Source organism: Procambarus clarkii, chromosome 24 (assembly GCF_040958095.1).
Source record: "Procambarus clarkii isolate CNS0578487 chromosome 24, FALCON_Pclarkii_2.0, whole genome shotgun sequence".
Classification (NCBI taxonomy): Eukaryota; Metazoa; Arthropoda; class Malacostraca; order Decapoda; family Cambaridae; genus Procambarus; species Procambarus clarkii.
Genome location: NC_091173.1, coordinates 42,041,234 through 42,054,689, shown reverse-complemented (window position 1 = coordinate 42,054,689; position 13,456 = coordinate 42,041,234). Strand labels below are relative to the sequence as shown.

The following is a 13,456-nucleotide window of genomic DNA, read 5'->3' as shown; positions in this document are numbered from 1 at the left end:
ATATTGAAATCACCTCCCAGAATGATGTGATTTTTGTTGAGATTGTTATTTATGATAAGATTCCTTACGTTGTCTGAGAATGAAGCTACGTTGGTATTAGGAAATCTATAGATGGCACCGATAGTCAGGGAGGATTTAAGGGATTTACTGGAGAACTTGGCAAAGGTGTATTCACAATAGTCGTCTCTATCACTAATGATACTATTGCAGATGAAGGTATCTTTGTAATATATTGCTGTGCCACCTCCTTTTTTATTAGGCCTGCAGTTATGAATGGCTTTATAACCAGCTAAGTTGTAGAGTTGGGTATAGTCAAGCCAAGTTTCTGTTAAAATGATGAGTGTTAGTATCAGATAAAATATATCGGTAGTTTGGCAATGCAAAGTTGAAGAACACTTTGTGACTGTTGGTTTGTCTTAATGTTTGCGTTGCTTGGGAACACTGACAATGGAACACCTCCTTCAGCTGTTCTGGCTATAATTTGTTTTAAATTACACAATTATTCTCAATCACATGTGAAGAAGACCTTTTATTACAGAGATGATTATTTGCAATATTTCAGTGAAATATATTACAAAATTCCTGTAAAATGGTGAATGGTAGATCGCCAGGTGCAGATACCACAGGAGAGATGTGGATACATGAGTGTCATCTGGGCCCTTCAAGATACATAGCTGCCGACTTTGTCGCGAGTTGAGCATATTATGACATTGTTGGTCCTTGTTCGAGGTGTTCAGCCATACTGCCTGCACACCCCTAACAGTACTAAGTGTACATCATGTTATATATGATATACAAGTTGTACTCTATATCATATATAATGAGTAAAGCTTCTAATATTATGTTGTCTTGCGCCTGTTGTTTATGATTGTTGTGGAGGAAATGTTACAGATTTGTAAAAATAATATTCAGATAACATTTTGCCGGAGAATTAATCCTAAGAATTTCTATACACAAGACTTTATTTTAAATTGACAAACATGTCTACATTACATGTAGACAGTACAACTCGATGAGTCAGATCTATATATCCATGTATTATGATTTATGTATTTATACTTTCCAAATAGAGCACATATATGTTATACAAAATAATTAATGTGCTAAATATATCTTACATTTACATTCTGACCACTGATCCAAACACAGACATTTTATTGACCACTATTTTCAGCCACTGAATGATATCAACGTAGAAAATACTGCAGAGGGAGAAGGTCAGTGACACAAATACAGTAGAGTATACATCTATATCCGTGAGAGACTGTCAGTTTGTGTGAGGTTAAGGGCTGGCTCTTGGTGCTAGCCTCATCCACGCTTACAAGATGACACATGGGCGGAGGAGCCGTGGGGGGTTATCTTGAAATTATTTCAGGGCTTAGCGTCCCCGCGGCCCGGTCCTCGACTATGCCTCCTTTTTGTAACATATCCAAAGAAAGCAGCTGTCTAACTCTCAGGTACTTGTTTACTACTAGGTGAACAGAATCATCAGGGGGAAAGAGACTATGCCCATTTGTTTCCGCCTTCGCCGAGAATCGAACCCTGAACCTTAGGATTACGAATCCCGAGTGCTGTCCACTCAGCCGTCAGGAGCTGTTGGAGTGCCAAAGGCCTGTAGAGGTCGGGCCCAAGGACAACATTATCAGGGACAGGAAGTTTGACTGGGGAGGTACAGCTGGAAAATTATAATGAAGGTGTCCCAAGGTTAACTCAGACTTAGAAATGTAAGAAATACCAGCATCACTAGCGACCTTTCCCCCCCCCCCCCCCAAGATTTTCGTGAATCATGAAGTCTGAAGTTGGTGATACTTTTTCATATAAGCTTCGATCCTCCCTCCCCCTTCACCTTACCCCACAATATTTCTTGCAGGAGGAGGGGTAATGTGGATGACCTCGACAAGCCTATGACAATCACATACTGCCCATGTGTCATCTTGAAAAGTTGGGTAATGCTATCCCTGAGCGTCTGGCCTCGAGCCTTTGACAGTATCACCTACAGATATATAATATATATGTGTGTGTGGAGGTATGCGTGTGATTAATTTGTATTTATAAAAGAAAATAGGGTTTGTGTTTCATTATTACACAAATTTCGTCACAAAAAGAAAATATACTTCCTTGCGAAAAGTATATACAATAACTTCTTCCAGATTATAGATTAAAGAGCACAGTTTAGCGTAAAAATAATATTTGTATATATTTGAGAAATTATTGATTATTATTTATTAAGTTCATGATTAGCAATTTAAAATTTCACAGAGGCATACAACAGAGATGACTGCAATACTAATTCTTACCTTAGGGAACATCATAAATATATTGTTATACTAATACATGTGCTTGTACCTAGATGCTACATTTCCAAAATATATTGCTGGAATATAGTTCACATCACTTATCATTCTTTCACTTAAGTTACTTTCAGGCGGCCTCCACCCAAGCTGTGTTGCTACTCCATGCTGCCACTACAGTCACTTGAGGGTAGAGCTGGCGGCCTCGTGCTCTCACTGTCTTAGGCTTCAGAAATGCCATTGGTGGTGTTCATATTAACTTGTCCTCTTTCATCTGAGGGAGACAGTACACTTTGTGGTGAGTCTCTTGATGTTATGTGACTGTCTGCGTGTGGTCATGGCTGATCAATACATACTATCTTCCAGAAAGATCATATTATCTTCCAGAAAGATTATATTATCTTCCAGAAAGATTATATTATCTTCCAGAAAGATTATATTATCTTCCAGAAAGATTATATTATCTTCCAGAAAGATTATATTATCTTCCAGAAAGATTATATTGTCTTCCAGAAAGATTATATTATCTTCCAGAAAGGTTATATTATCTTCCAGAAAGATTATATATATAAAGACCGCGAAGAATGCATACAAAATTATTAAAAAAAAAAAAACAGAGGCTAAACCTCTTAATTAGTTCTCTCATATTACTAGCAGCTATATTTCAACCCATCCTCTTGTTTAGATAGTAGTTTTAGTAGCTATGAATACCATAGTGCAACGATTGACGTACTAAGCAATTAGCAGAATTTTATACTATTCACTTTATGGTCCGAAAAAAATAAGCTAAAAAAATATAAATATTCCTAGGCCTAGTATAGCACACATATGTACTATATCAGGCCTAAGATATCGTGTACTAGGCCTAGGAAAGTTAGGTTAGTTTGTCTGTGCAACAAAAATATAAAATCTTTCCAGATTTGTTCAAATTCAATAGTACCGATTTCTACATTCTAATTGCGTTATACGTCGGCATATATACTATACTCATCGTTACTATAAGTACTACTTATATAGGAAGATAGGCTGCATATTTAGTATATAATAATAATTATTATTAGAAAATATACAGACAAATATGATAGTGGTTAATTAATTATTATAGAAAATATATTTAATGACGTCACCAACTCACAAAACATTTCGGGTGTAAATTATAAATAATTGAGTTTAATTATTTTATGGTTAATGAGGTAAATGTTTAATACTAAACGAGAACTAAACCAACATCAATTGTTCAGGAAAATTTAGCAAATGATGTGCAAATTTTAGGCAATAATGGTGAAAGGCCTAGATTAATTTATTATACAAGATGCAGTTATGGGTGAGACTATTCGCAGCCAGCCATTAATATACGCAGTCAGCCATTAATATACACTTCTACGTACTGGGAAATACGTAGAAGGACTTCTACGATTGCCGAGTTTACTGGCACTCAAATACGTGGGTTAGCATTTGAAAAAATGTTGTGTCATCAGCAAATAAAATTGGGTTCAGGTGTTGAGTAACGTTTGGTAGATCATTGATGTAAGTGAATAAGAGGAGTGGAGCAAGTATACTGCCCTGTGCAACGCCAGTGTTAATTGGCAGTGTGGGAGCTGTGGTCTCGTTCACAGAGGCCACAGAAAATATTTAAAGTACTGAAGGGAGTGACCCATGGTTCAAGAGAGGTGCAGTTTGAGAGAAAAAAACTGAATGATTGTGGTTACTGTGCAACCCGTCTTCCTGATAGAACGCCACATTTTGACGTATACCTTATGTTCCTTAGGTATTGGGAAATACCTGAGGCCAACGTTTGTCATACTGGAAAATGGTCGCTGCTCGCGAAGTTGACATACTGTCCCGTTTTCTGTTTTGGGTCCCCTGGTATGTTAGGATAAGGGCACCTTACCACGACAGTTTCTTGATGTTGAGGAAACCTTAGCTTGAGTGAAGCGAATAGAGATATAGTCAATTATGATTTATGATATGCACTCATATGGTGTCGGTTAGACTAATTTTAATTAGAACTCGAAGGTTGCGTTTAGTCTCGGCCTAAATGATGGTGTAGATACCTCTTATTTGTTTTTAAGGTGTTAACATATAACATTTTCACTGTAACGTTGAAGAATTTCTTCTAACAATTGCCCCCACCCCTTTTTATGTGTGTATGTGTGTGTGTGGGGGGGGGCTGAAAGATTAACAAAATAGATTATAATAAAAATTCTTAAAATAAAAGGAGTATAATTTTATCCAAAAAAGTTGGTAAAAATATGTATTTTTCATTTTGAGGGGGTAGCACAAGCTTGACTCTTTAATATATTACTTTGTGTACATGACAAAAATAAATGTCGTATAAGGAGAACGCAATCTTATACTAAATTTCTCTTTATATCAGTCTTAAGGCTTCCAATCGAGAAAAATGTTGAAAAAAAGTACTCTTAGTTAGAAAAGTACTCTTTTCAAACATTTTTTCTCGTGCTAAGTTCTTCACATTTAGGCTTGCGACTATCTTCTCTTTATGCTTTAAGATATCCCTATTAACGCTGTTCTATATAATATTGATATCCTGATAAATAAAACTAAGATACAGAAAAACTTAGACGCTAGAATCTTAAAGAAATGAAAAGAGGTAGCCTGATGTACATATGTATTTCTAAAAATAATATATATGTATTTTAAGCAAATCAATGGAAACTCCTATAAACTAGAACTATTTTAGCAATGTTTTAATAAATGAATTCACTAGGGAAGCGCAATCAGTCTAATCCTCTAAAAAATGGAATTATGAGAAGAATTCTTAAAATAAGAGGGGCTGTTAAATTCTTTGTAATTAGGTAAAAAAAATCATTTTGAGGGGGAGAGCGCAAGCCTGACTTTTCAATATATTATTTTACTTAAATAATAAAAATATATATCGTATATGACAGCATAATTTTACATTATAAGATCTCTATATTAATCTAAATTTTCATTAGAAAAATATTGAGGAAGATTATCTTCCTCAATATTTTTGATAATGAATTTCTCTTCTTTAGGTTTCTGACTCCATTCCCCTTATATTTTAAGATGTATCAGATGAAGCTCCTCCTAATACTTTATGTAATTATGCAATAATTGAATGAAAACTATAATATTAAAATTTAAGATGATATGAAATGAAATACTACAATTAATTATGAACATATCAACATGAATAAGTTTATATGAACATTAAATGTATATAGATGTGTATATAAGTATATTATATGCAGTTTAAATGGTTTTTATTGTAAGAGATAGGAGTAAGTTAATACTAGTGTGAAGGTGTTTTATTTTAGGGTTAGGATTTGTGAATATATTTATGTATAATGGAGTTCCACTAAATCTTAGAGGATCAAAACTTCTTGTGCTATTAACACATGTACATATATGAAATTTGAACGGAATTAAACTGCTCAAGAAATAAGTTAGAAGCTTTTTCTTAGCCAGTAAATTTCCTTAATAGGAAATAATTTCAATTTTTCCATTAACAGTGGAATACCTCTATTTGGTTTATACTAATATAATAATATCTTAAACCTCGGAGTAGTTAATGACTAGAGGATTGGAATTTAGGTGAGCGGAGTTTTACAAAGTTTGGTTTTTGCTTTGGACTTTGTTATATAATTATTTAATATATATATATGCAAATTTTAGTGGAATGTATTTTGCTTAAAGTGGGGTAGAATGAGTGTGCTATATTTAATATTAACAATAGGGTAATTGTTGAGTTAGTAAATTATAGAAGGTTTGATAAAATCTTGCGCCAGCAGTTGCGGTTATACTTGGAAGCTGAATGAAGTATATTAGTGAAAGTTAATAAATTAATTTTAAATGAGAGTTTATGCTTATAAAGAGTGAAATTTGGTTATGAAATATACAAAGGTTTATTTAAGAGTTAAGGTGGTGAAGCTTAAAAAGTTATGGTATGGATTATAATTAGTTACCCTCGTACACTTAAATTTAATTAATAAGAGCAAGAATATTGCAAGTTATGTTATTTAAGTTAAAAAAAATTGGGGTGTTTTAGTCTAGTCAGAGGAACCTGTTTTATAAACGATACAACACACGCATTATTTTACTTGTTATAGAAAATCAGTTGTATTCCGTCATTATAAGATAATTTAGGAGAAAATATTATTATCATATTATTGAGTATATTAGATCAAGATGCAGCTTATGAATAAGTATATATGGGTTATAATCAAATTTATTTAATATGTTGACCAGACCACACACTAGAAGGTAAAGGGACGACGACGTTTCGGTCCGTCCTGGACCATTCTCAAGTCGATTGTGAGAATGTCCATGACAATCGACTTGAGAATGGTCCAGGTCGGACCGAAACGTCGTCGTCCCTTCACCTTCTTGTGTGTGGTCTGGTTAACATTCTTCAGCCACGTTATTGTGACTCATCGCCTGCTTATTTGATATGAATTAACTGTTTAAATATATTCATAAAGGAGGATATAATTGTAAGAGAAGAAGTAGTGAGTTTTTTTATAAAAGTTCTAAATTATGTACATTTATGTAAATTCTGTATTGTGACAAAAACCTTACGCTGGTTAACAAATAGACCCTTAGGGTACTAATTTTTCTCAATAGCTGCTTATATCAAGTCAAGGATATTAATTAAAGATTCGTTGATTATTTCGCGTCTATAAAACTTGATTTTTAAGAACTCAGTATATTATGTTTATCTAGGAGGGAGTAAAAATGTTTATTCATTACCTTTTTCAAACATTTTGCGCTAGGTGGGCAGGCTTGATAATGGTCTAAAGTTATTAATGTCAGTGAGATCACTTTTATGGAGTGGAAATATTCTAGCCAATGAGTGTGCTAGACTAAAAGGAAATGTTCGGAGTTAGTGATTTATCGTAATGTTATGGCCGAAGTGTTTGTGAATGTATGCGACTGTTTGTGCTCCTTCTACATAGAGCAAATATTTAGAATGAAGCATTGATTTACGTTATAAAGCGATGCAGAAAACTTACCTGCAGAATATAACGTGTTGCTGAAGCTCAAAATTCCAGGTTGTTGAACTTTCTTTGACTTCTGGACGAAGCTGTAGCCAACGAAGCTCACGACCGCCACCAGGAAGAGGACGGCGATGACGATACCAGCCACGCCACCTGCACCCAGACCTCCGCCACCTGTGTGAGGGTAGGAGGAGACTTTAGACTTGTGTGAGGTGAGGAGGGGAGGGGGTTCTGAACATGTGTGAGGTGAGGAGGGGAGGGGGTTCTGGACATGTGTGAAGTGAGGAGGGGAGGGGGTTATGGACATGTGTGAAGTGAGGGGGAGTCTGGACATGAGTAAGGTGAGAGGGGGGTCTGGACATGAGTGAGATGAGGCGGGGTCTGGTTAGGAGTGAGGTGAGCGGGGGAGTCAAAAACTAATTCTAATTTCAGAGTGTTATAATTAAATTTACTACATTCGTAGTTCATTATATTTTGCTTTATATAGGTTTCACAGCATAAAATGATTTAAAACCTCCCTTTTTATGAGGAAACGTATGAGGCAGAGCAGTAATATATGTTAGCTAGGTGTAGCCTACCTCTGCCTGGAGAGTCAGTGGTGACAGCTGGAGTAGGATTGTTATTGCTCGTTGGGTCATGGTCTTGGACTGCGAAGGAGAAGTAGTAATGAATATCCTTCACCAAACACCCCAATTATGTCATTATATTGATTTAGCTTGTGCTATAGGCCATATTAGAGGATAAAATTGTATTCGAAGTTATGCGAAATAGACAGTGTAATACAATTACTTTTTAAAATTTTACAAATGGAATATCTTAGGTTTGAGCAGATGCCATCGTTCCAGAGGCCAGAGGTCTGGCTGACCTCTGTGCATTGCTCCTCCTCGCTGCTAGGCTGACCATCTTGCCAATTGGTGAAGTCGAAGCCAGTGCAATCGCTCCAACCAAAGTCTCCTGTGATGAAATTGTCGCAAATCACTATTTGCTTGATGCTTCTCACAAAGAAAGACTTTTATCAAGTTATTATTGTCTTTCCTTCACTGCAGTGCCATTTATCTCAAAATATCTCACAAACTAGCTGTTGTAGGAATGATCTAGAATGTTGTATCTACGCATGGGACCCACCTGGTGGAGCTGGACCCACCTGGTGACCCGGAAGCATTCCCTGGGGGGATTGGCGGTGAAAATAATTGCCGCCTTATTCAGCTTTGTATAATGAATTATTTTACAGAATTCACTTATTTAGAGAAATTAGTCTTCATTCAAATTGTATAATATTCCTGGTTATAGTATTAAGAGTACCCTGATTGCTAGAAGAATGAGTTAAGTCACCATCAGTGACGTCACGAGCCGTGACTAGACCTCGGCGCGGAACAATTTGAGTGACCTCAGCGGTCACAGGTCATCAGAGTTTCCATGTCCACTATTTCTCAAAGGTCAAATAGCCATTTTGTAATTGGGAATAGCTCTTCCCTAAGATGCTTCTGTAATTAACTTCAGTTAAAATAATTCAACCAATCTGGATCATTCAGTGCAACAGAGGTTAGTTGTTAACTTAAGCCTTGCAAGTAACTTAGACGAGGCGGAAGGATACAGATCTGGGCATCTGGGTGGAGAAGCATGTGGGAAGGACAGTGTGGGATCCGGAGCAACACAGGGAAGGTGTCCACTCCACCTTTCCCCAGACCAGCAGTCCACCACTGGTCGCATTCAAGGTAGAGTTGCTTAGAGTGTTGTTATAGGGAATAGGTCAACTCATTCCCAAAGTAGGGAGTGTTAATGATAGGGAGTGCTTTTATTTAGTTTTTGTTTTAGATTTTGAATAAATTAATTATTTAGTAAGTTGCATTTCTATTAATTTCCATTTCATGTTTCCAATGTCTCGCGTCCTTGTCACGTGGTCCCCCACGAGGCCAAGTTTTCGTTGGGCCGCAAAACCTAACAAAGATTAAGAACTCATTATTCCCTTTGATTGTTAATTAATTCCACACTTAACGTAAAAAGACAACCCTCCCATATATTACTAGTGGGGATCAAGCCCCAAAGTTATTGATTAGCATTATCGATCCAGACCTCAGTCATTGCTCAGTGTTACTGGTCTGGTGGTGGCAGCGAAGGCGACTCTAGAGCTTTGCTAGAAGTCTATTTCACATCATACGGGTTGTAGAATCTTTAGTCGGTCAATCGTCTTAAGACCACGTGGCGTGGGGTTGGTTCAAGTAAAAGTTTTGGGGTCCCTTGGTATGGAGATTTAAAGTAGAATACGGGTAAAGAGAGGGGTAGAGAGAGAACGGAGAGACTAAAGTACAGAACGAATAACCCCCCCCCCCCATGTTACAGCTCCAACCAAAGTCTGCTGTGATGAAATTGTCGCAAATCACTATTTGCTTGATGCTTCTCATAAAGAAAGACTTTACTCAAGTTTTTATTGTCTTTCCTTCACTGCAGTGCCATTTATCTCAAAATATCTCGTTGACCAAATATAAAATAATTGTTACGTTCCAAATGCGATGTATAGGACACAGTGTTCAGGGTGAATATGCAGGTTGTCTTAATACCTTTAATTCTCTTCTCCGAGGCTATGGGTCACCATAATAATATATTAATATAAAACAAGTAATTAAGTAATTATCAAAAGAAGGCACCAAGCCGGGAAGGCTTTGCACCATCAAATGTGAGGAATAATCAGAGGTCGCTAAATATCATTAAGGATGCCAATATGAGAACAAAAGCACATAAGGCGAACAATATCAAAAGTATCCGATTCACCAAGAATTCTATCAAAGGACAAGTGATCGTGAGGGACGGTCGGAAGCAAGACATACGCTCGTCCTGGAAGTCCGGACATTCAACAAGGATATGCTCGAATGTAAGAGGGACAATGCAGTTTGGACAATAAGGAGCAGGGCGGCGCTCCATTAAGTGTCCGTGAGTAAAGCGTGTATGGCCAATATGCCAGAGCCGTTTCCCACCACCAGTTACACTGGTAGGAGGAAGGCCACGGGGACACACTACTATTAAGAGGACGCAGTTTGTTACCAATAACACAAGACCAACGACCCCTGCCAACGGGCAAGGATTGAGGAATGAATAACTGGGTAAAAGTTGGAATAAGAAACACCTTTACAAGAGATGGGACAAGTGCAGATAGCTCTCTTAGCGGCAGCGTCTGCACGCTCATTTAAAGAAACATCAATATGGCTGGGAACCCAGCAAAACTCCACTGTCTTAAATCTACTGGTGATAAAAAACAGCCAATGTTGACTTTCGACTACTACAGGATGGACTGGATTAGGAGGACCCCTTTACGGGGGCACGGGCGAAAGGCCACGAGGAGAAATATTGGTAGCACGAACTGAAAGAGAATCTTGTAAGCGAGACAACCATACAGAAAGAGGTAGGTGATGAAGAAGGAACAGGAACCACAGGAGGGGTAGAGGTCAGAGTACGACATAAGTGAGGATGTTGTAAGGACCGTGCAAGATAGCGAAGACAGTAGCAATCACGGTGATCCTGTAGAGACAGGACGCCAGTTTAAACATACAGGCATATGGAAGGAATCGAACGAAAGACACCAGAGCTGAGCGTAACCCAGTATGGTGCAGAGCATCAAGACGTTGAAGAGTAGGAGGAGCAGACGAGTAGGCAGGGCAACCATAATCGAGTTTAGACAGCACCAAAGAGGAATGTAAAGAGAGGAGCGTGCGCCTATCCGCTCCCCAAGAAGTATGGGACAAGACCTTATGTAAGTTAAGGGCCTTAGAGCATTCAACTCGAAGGTAAAAGATATGGGGCAACCAAGACAAAAGAGTGTCAAAGATTAGCCCTAAATGCTTAGCAGAATCTTTGTACAATAGGGGATGACCATAAAGAGGGAGGGGGGGGGGGACACAGAACGACCTGCTTCCGAGTAAAAGTCACAGCACAAGTTTTAGTTGTAGAGAACTTGAAGCCATGATTGGAGGCCCAGAAAGACACAGCATCAATCACAAGTTGAAGCTGCAGTTGAAGGAAAGGCGAATTATCACTTCGACAGCAGAGGGTAAGATCGTTAACATAAAGAGCGAAAAAGATGCCAGAGGGAAGGGTGGAAAGAAGACCATTGAGGGCAACCAGGTAAAGAGTAGTGATTAGAACACTACCTTGGGGTACACCTTCGTATTGCCGAAGAGGCAGAGAGAGAGCGGTACCAAGCCTCACTCTAAAGGAACGACTAGAAAGGAAGCTTTGGAGAAAGAGAGGGAGATTACCACGAAGGTTAAAAGAACGAAGTTGGGACAGAATATGGTATCTCCAGGTGGTGTCGTATGCCTTTTCCAGGTCAAAGAGGACAGCAAAAACAGAGGTCTTCGCAGCAAAAGCAGTACGAATATAGACCTCCAAGACACCAAGACATCAGTAGTGCTGCGGTACTTGCGAAAGCCAAATTGAGAAGGGGAGAGGTGGTGATAATATTCCAAGAACCATATCAGACGGACATTGACCTTATGTTTAAAGAGTCTGTAGAGGCAACTCGTGAGGGTAATGGGGCGGAAGTCCTTAAGGTAAGGTTACGTTAGGTTAGGTTAGGTCAGTATAAAGTCTCCTGCAACATCATGACCAAACTCACCATGTGACTTCTGCACAAGGCCAATCCACAGTGGAAATTGCATATTCTTGGTTGCCATGGTGATGAGCTTCATCTCCTGTTCTGAATGGACTGATGCTAGGTTGGCAGCCTCCTGCAAGCATCTGTGAAGAGGTACAATACTTACTTCTATAATAATAATATTAACGTTTTAGAGAAGGGCTCACTTTGCCAGCATCAACATCTGCTTTCCTAAGTAATATTGTTTACTGTTGCTACTTAGTAACTACTTACTACTGCTACTTAAGTAACTACTTACTACTGCTACTTAAGTAACTACTTACTACTGCTACTTCACGAAAAGTATTTTGCTACCGAAGTAATAGTACTTATAGGAGTGAGTATTGTTAGACACCTTTTATATAAGTGATCTTAATCTCTTTCATGTTCAGGCCAGTTACTAGTTAATTAGTGGATTTTTCCAGCAGCATTAAAACAGCTAGCCAGAGGCGTCTGGTAACGTTGTGGTTCCCTGTGTTTGAGGTTAATTATTCCATATAAAACAATAAAATTTGCCGGAGATCACATAAGATCAACGTCTCCTTTCATTGTGGTATTATTTTATCTTTGTTAATTTCTACTGTGGATTATAGTAGTAGGCATCCATCAGTCTCAGGAGACTATGGAGTTGCGCTCTGGTTGTCGGTCTGGAGTGGCCTCACCAGGGCGCAAAGCCAGGGTAGGTTGATTCGTGAGAGAAGCTGTTACCCAGGCAGCAGGTTCCCCCTCTCCACGACGCTGAAAGTCTCCAATGGAAAGGCATACGCCAATACGATTGGTTCCAGCGCCGTCGCAGGAACTGTGAGTTCCGAGGTTATTGTCGTGGTTATCACAGTGTTCTAAGAAATGAACTAATCTCGTGCTCTCTCATCAAGTCATATATAATGAAAGATTTCATCACCTCTAAAATGTGCAAAATGTAAGTGTAGCCAGTTACCATACTTACTCCATATCAGCATGATTATAGTACCTGATGGAGGAGGATCAAGGAGCCTTATTTACTCCTTATCAGCATGATTATAGTACCTGATGGAGGAGAATCAAGGAGCCTTATTTACCCCATATCAGCACGATTATAGTGCCTGGGTGGAGGAGGATCTAGGAGCCTTATTTTCTTCATATCAACATGATTATAGTGCCTGGGTGGAGGAGGAGGATCCCGGAGCCTTACTTACCCCATATTGGCATCACTCCAGGACTTGAGGTCCTTGATGAAGAGATAGCAGTAGCCGCCACCAAGGTCGAGCCAGCGGGAGTCAGGACAGCGGCCGGTGAGAGGCGGGTCTGGGGTCGGCACCGTCCCTGACACACTCAAACAATTACTAACAAATTTCCATCATTTTAAAGACTGTGAATAGCCTTAGATAATCTAGCATTTAAATGAGCAACTTATTACGTGTTGAACATGCAATAAAGATACATTAATAATAATTAATTATTCACTGTGTCGGGGGACAGGAAGCCAGAGTGTATGCATACACGTTAGGCTTTTATCGAGCTCCTCCCTCCCCCCCATCAAGGCCGAATTACTGACCCCGCCCCGGATGCAACCTCACAAA

The 13,456-nt window shown here is 38.6% G+C and overlaps 1 protein-coding gene across 1 annotated transcript; it reads right to left on the bottom strand.

Moving 5' to 3' along the window:
- Window positions 1–2,369: 2,369 nt before the first annotated feature.
- On the bottom strand, window positions 2,370–13,313 carry LOC138368258 (macrophage mannose receptor 1-like). Its single transcript, XM_069330811.1, has 6 exons — window positions 13,073–13,313; window positions 11,880–12,001; window positions 8,060–8,224; window positions 7,849–7,917; window positions 7,286–7,444; window positions 2,370–2,565 (listed from the first exon to the last, which is right to left on the bottom strand). Exons 1-6 carry the CDS (start codon window positions 13,075–13,077, stop codon window positions 2,513–2,515), a joined length of 573 nt encoding a protein of 190 aa, XP_069186912.1. The 5' UTR covers window positions 13,078–13,313; the 3' UTR covers window positions 2,370–2,512.
- Between the last annotated feature and the right edge of the window lie 143 nt (window positions 13,314–13,456).

Coding starts and splice junctions, on each gene's coding strand:
- LOC138368258 (XM_069330811.1), bottom strand. Junction 8,225..11,879: donor CCTTGTGCAGAAGTCACATG/GTGAGTTTGGTC, acceptor ATTTCATCACAG/GAGACTTTGGTTGGAGCGAT. Junction 2,566..7,285: donor CAACACGTTATATTCTGCAG/GTAAGTTTTCTG, acceptor TGTCTCCCTCAG/ATGAAAGAGGACAAGTTAAT.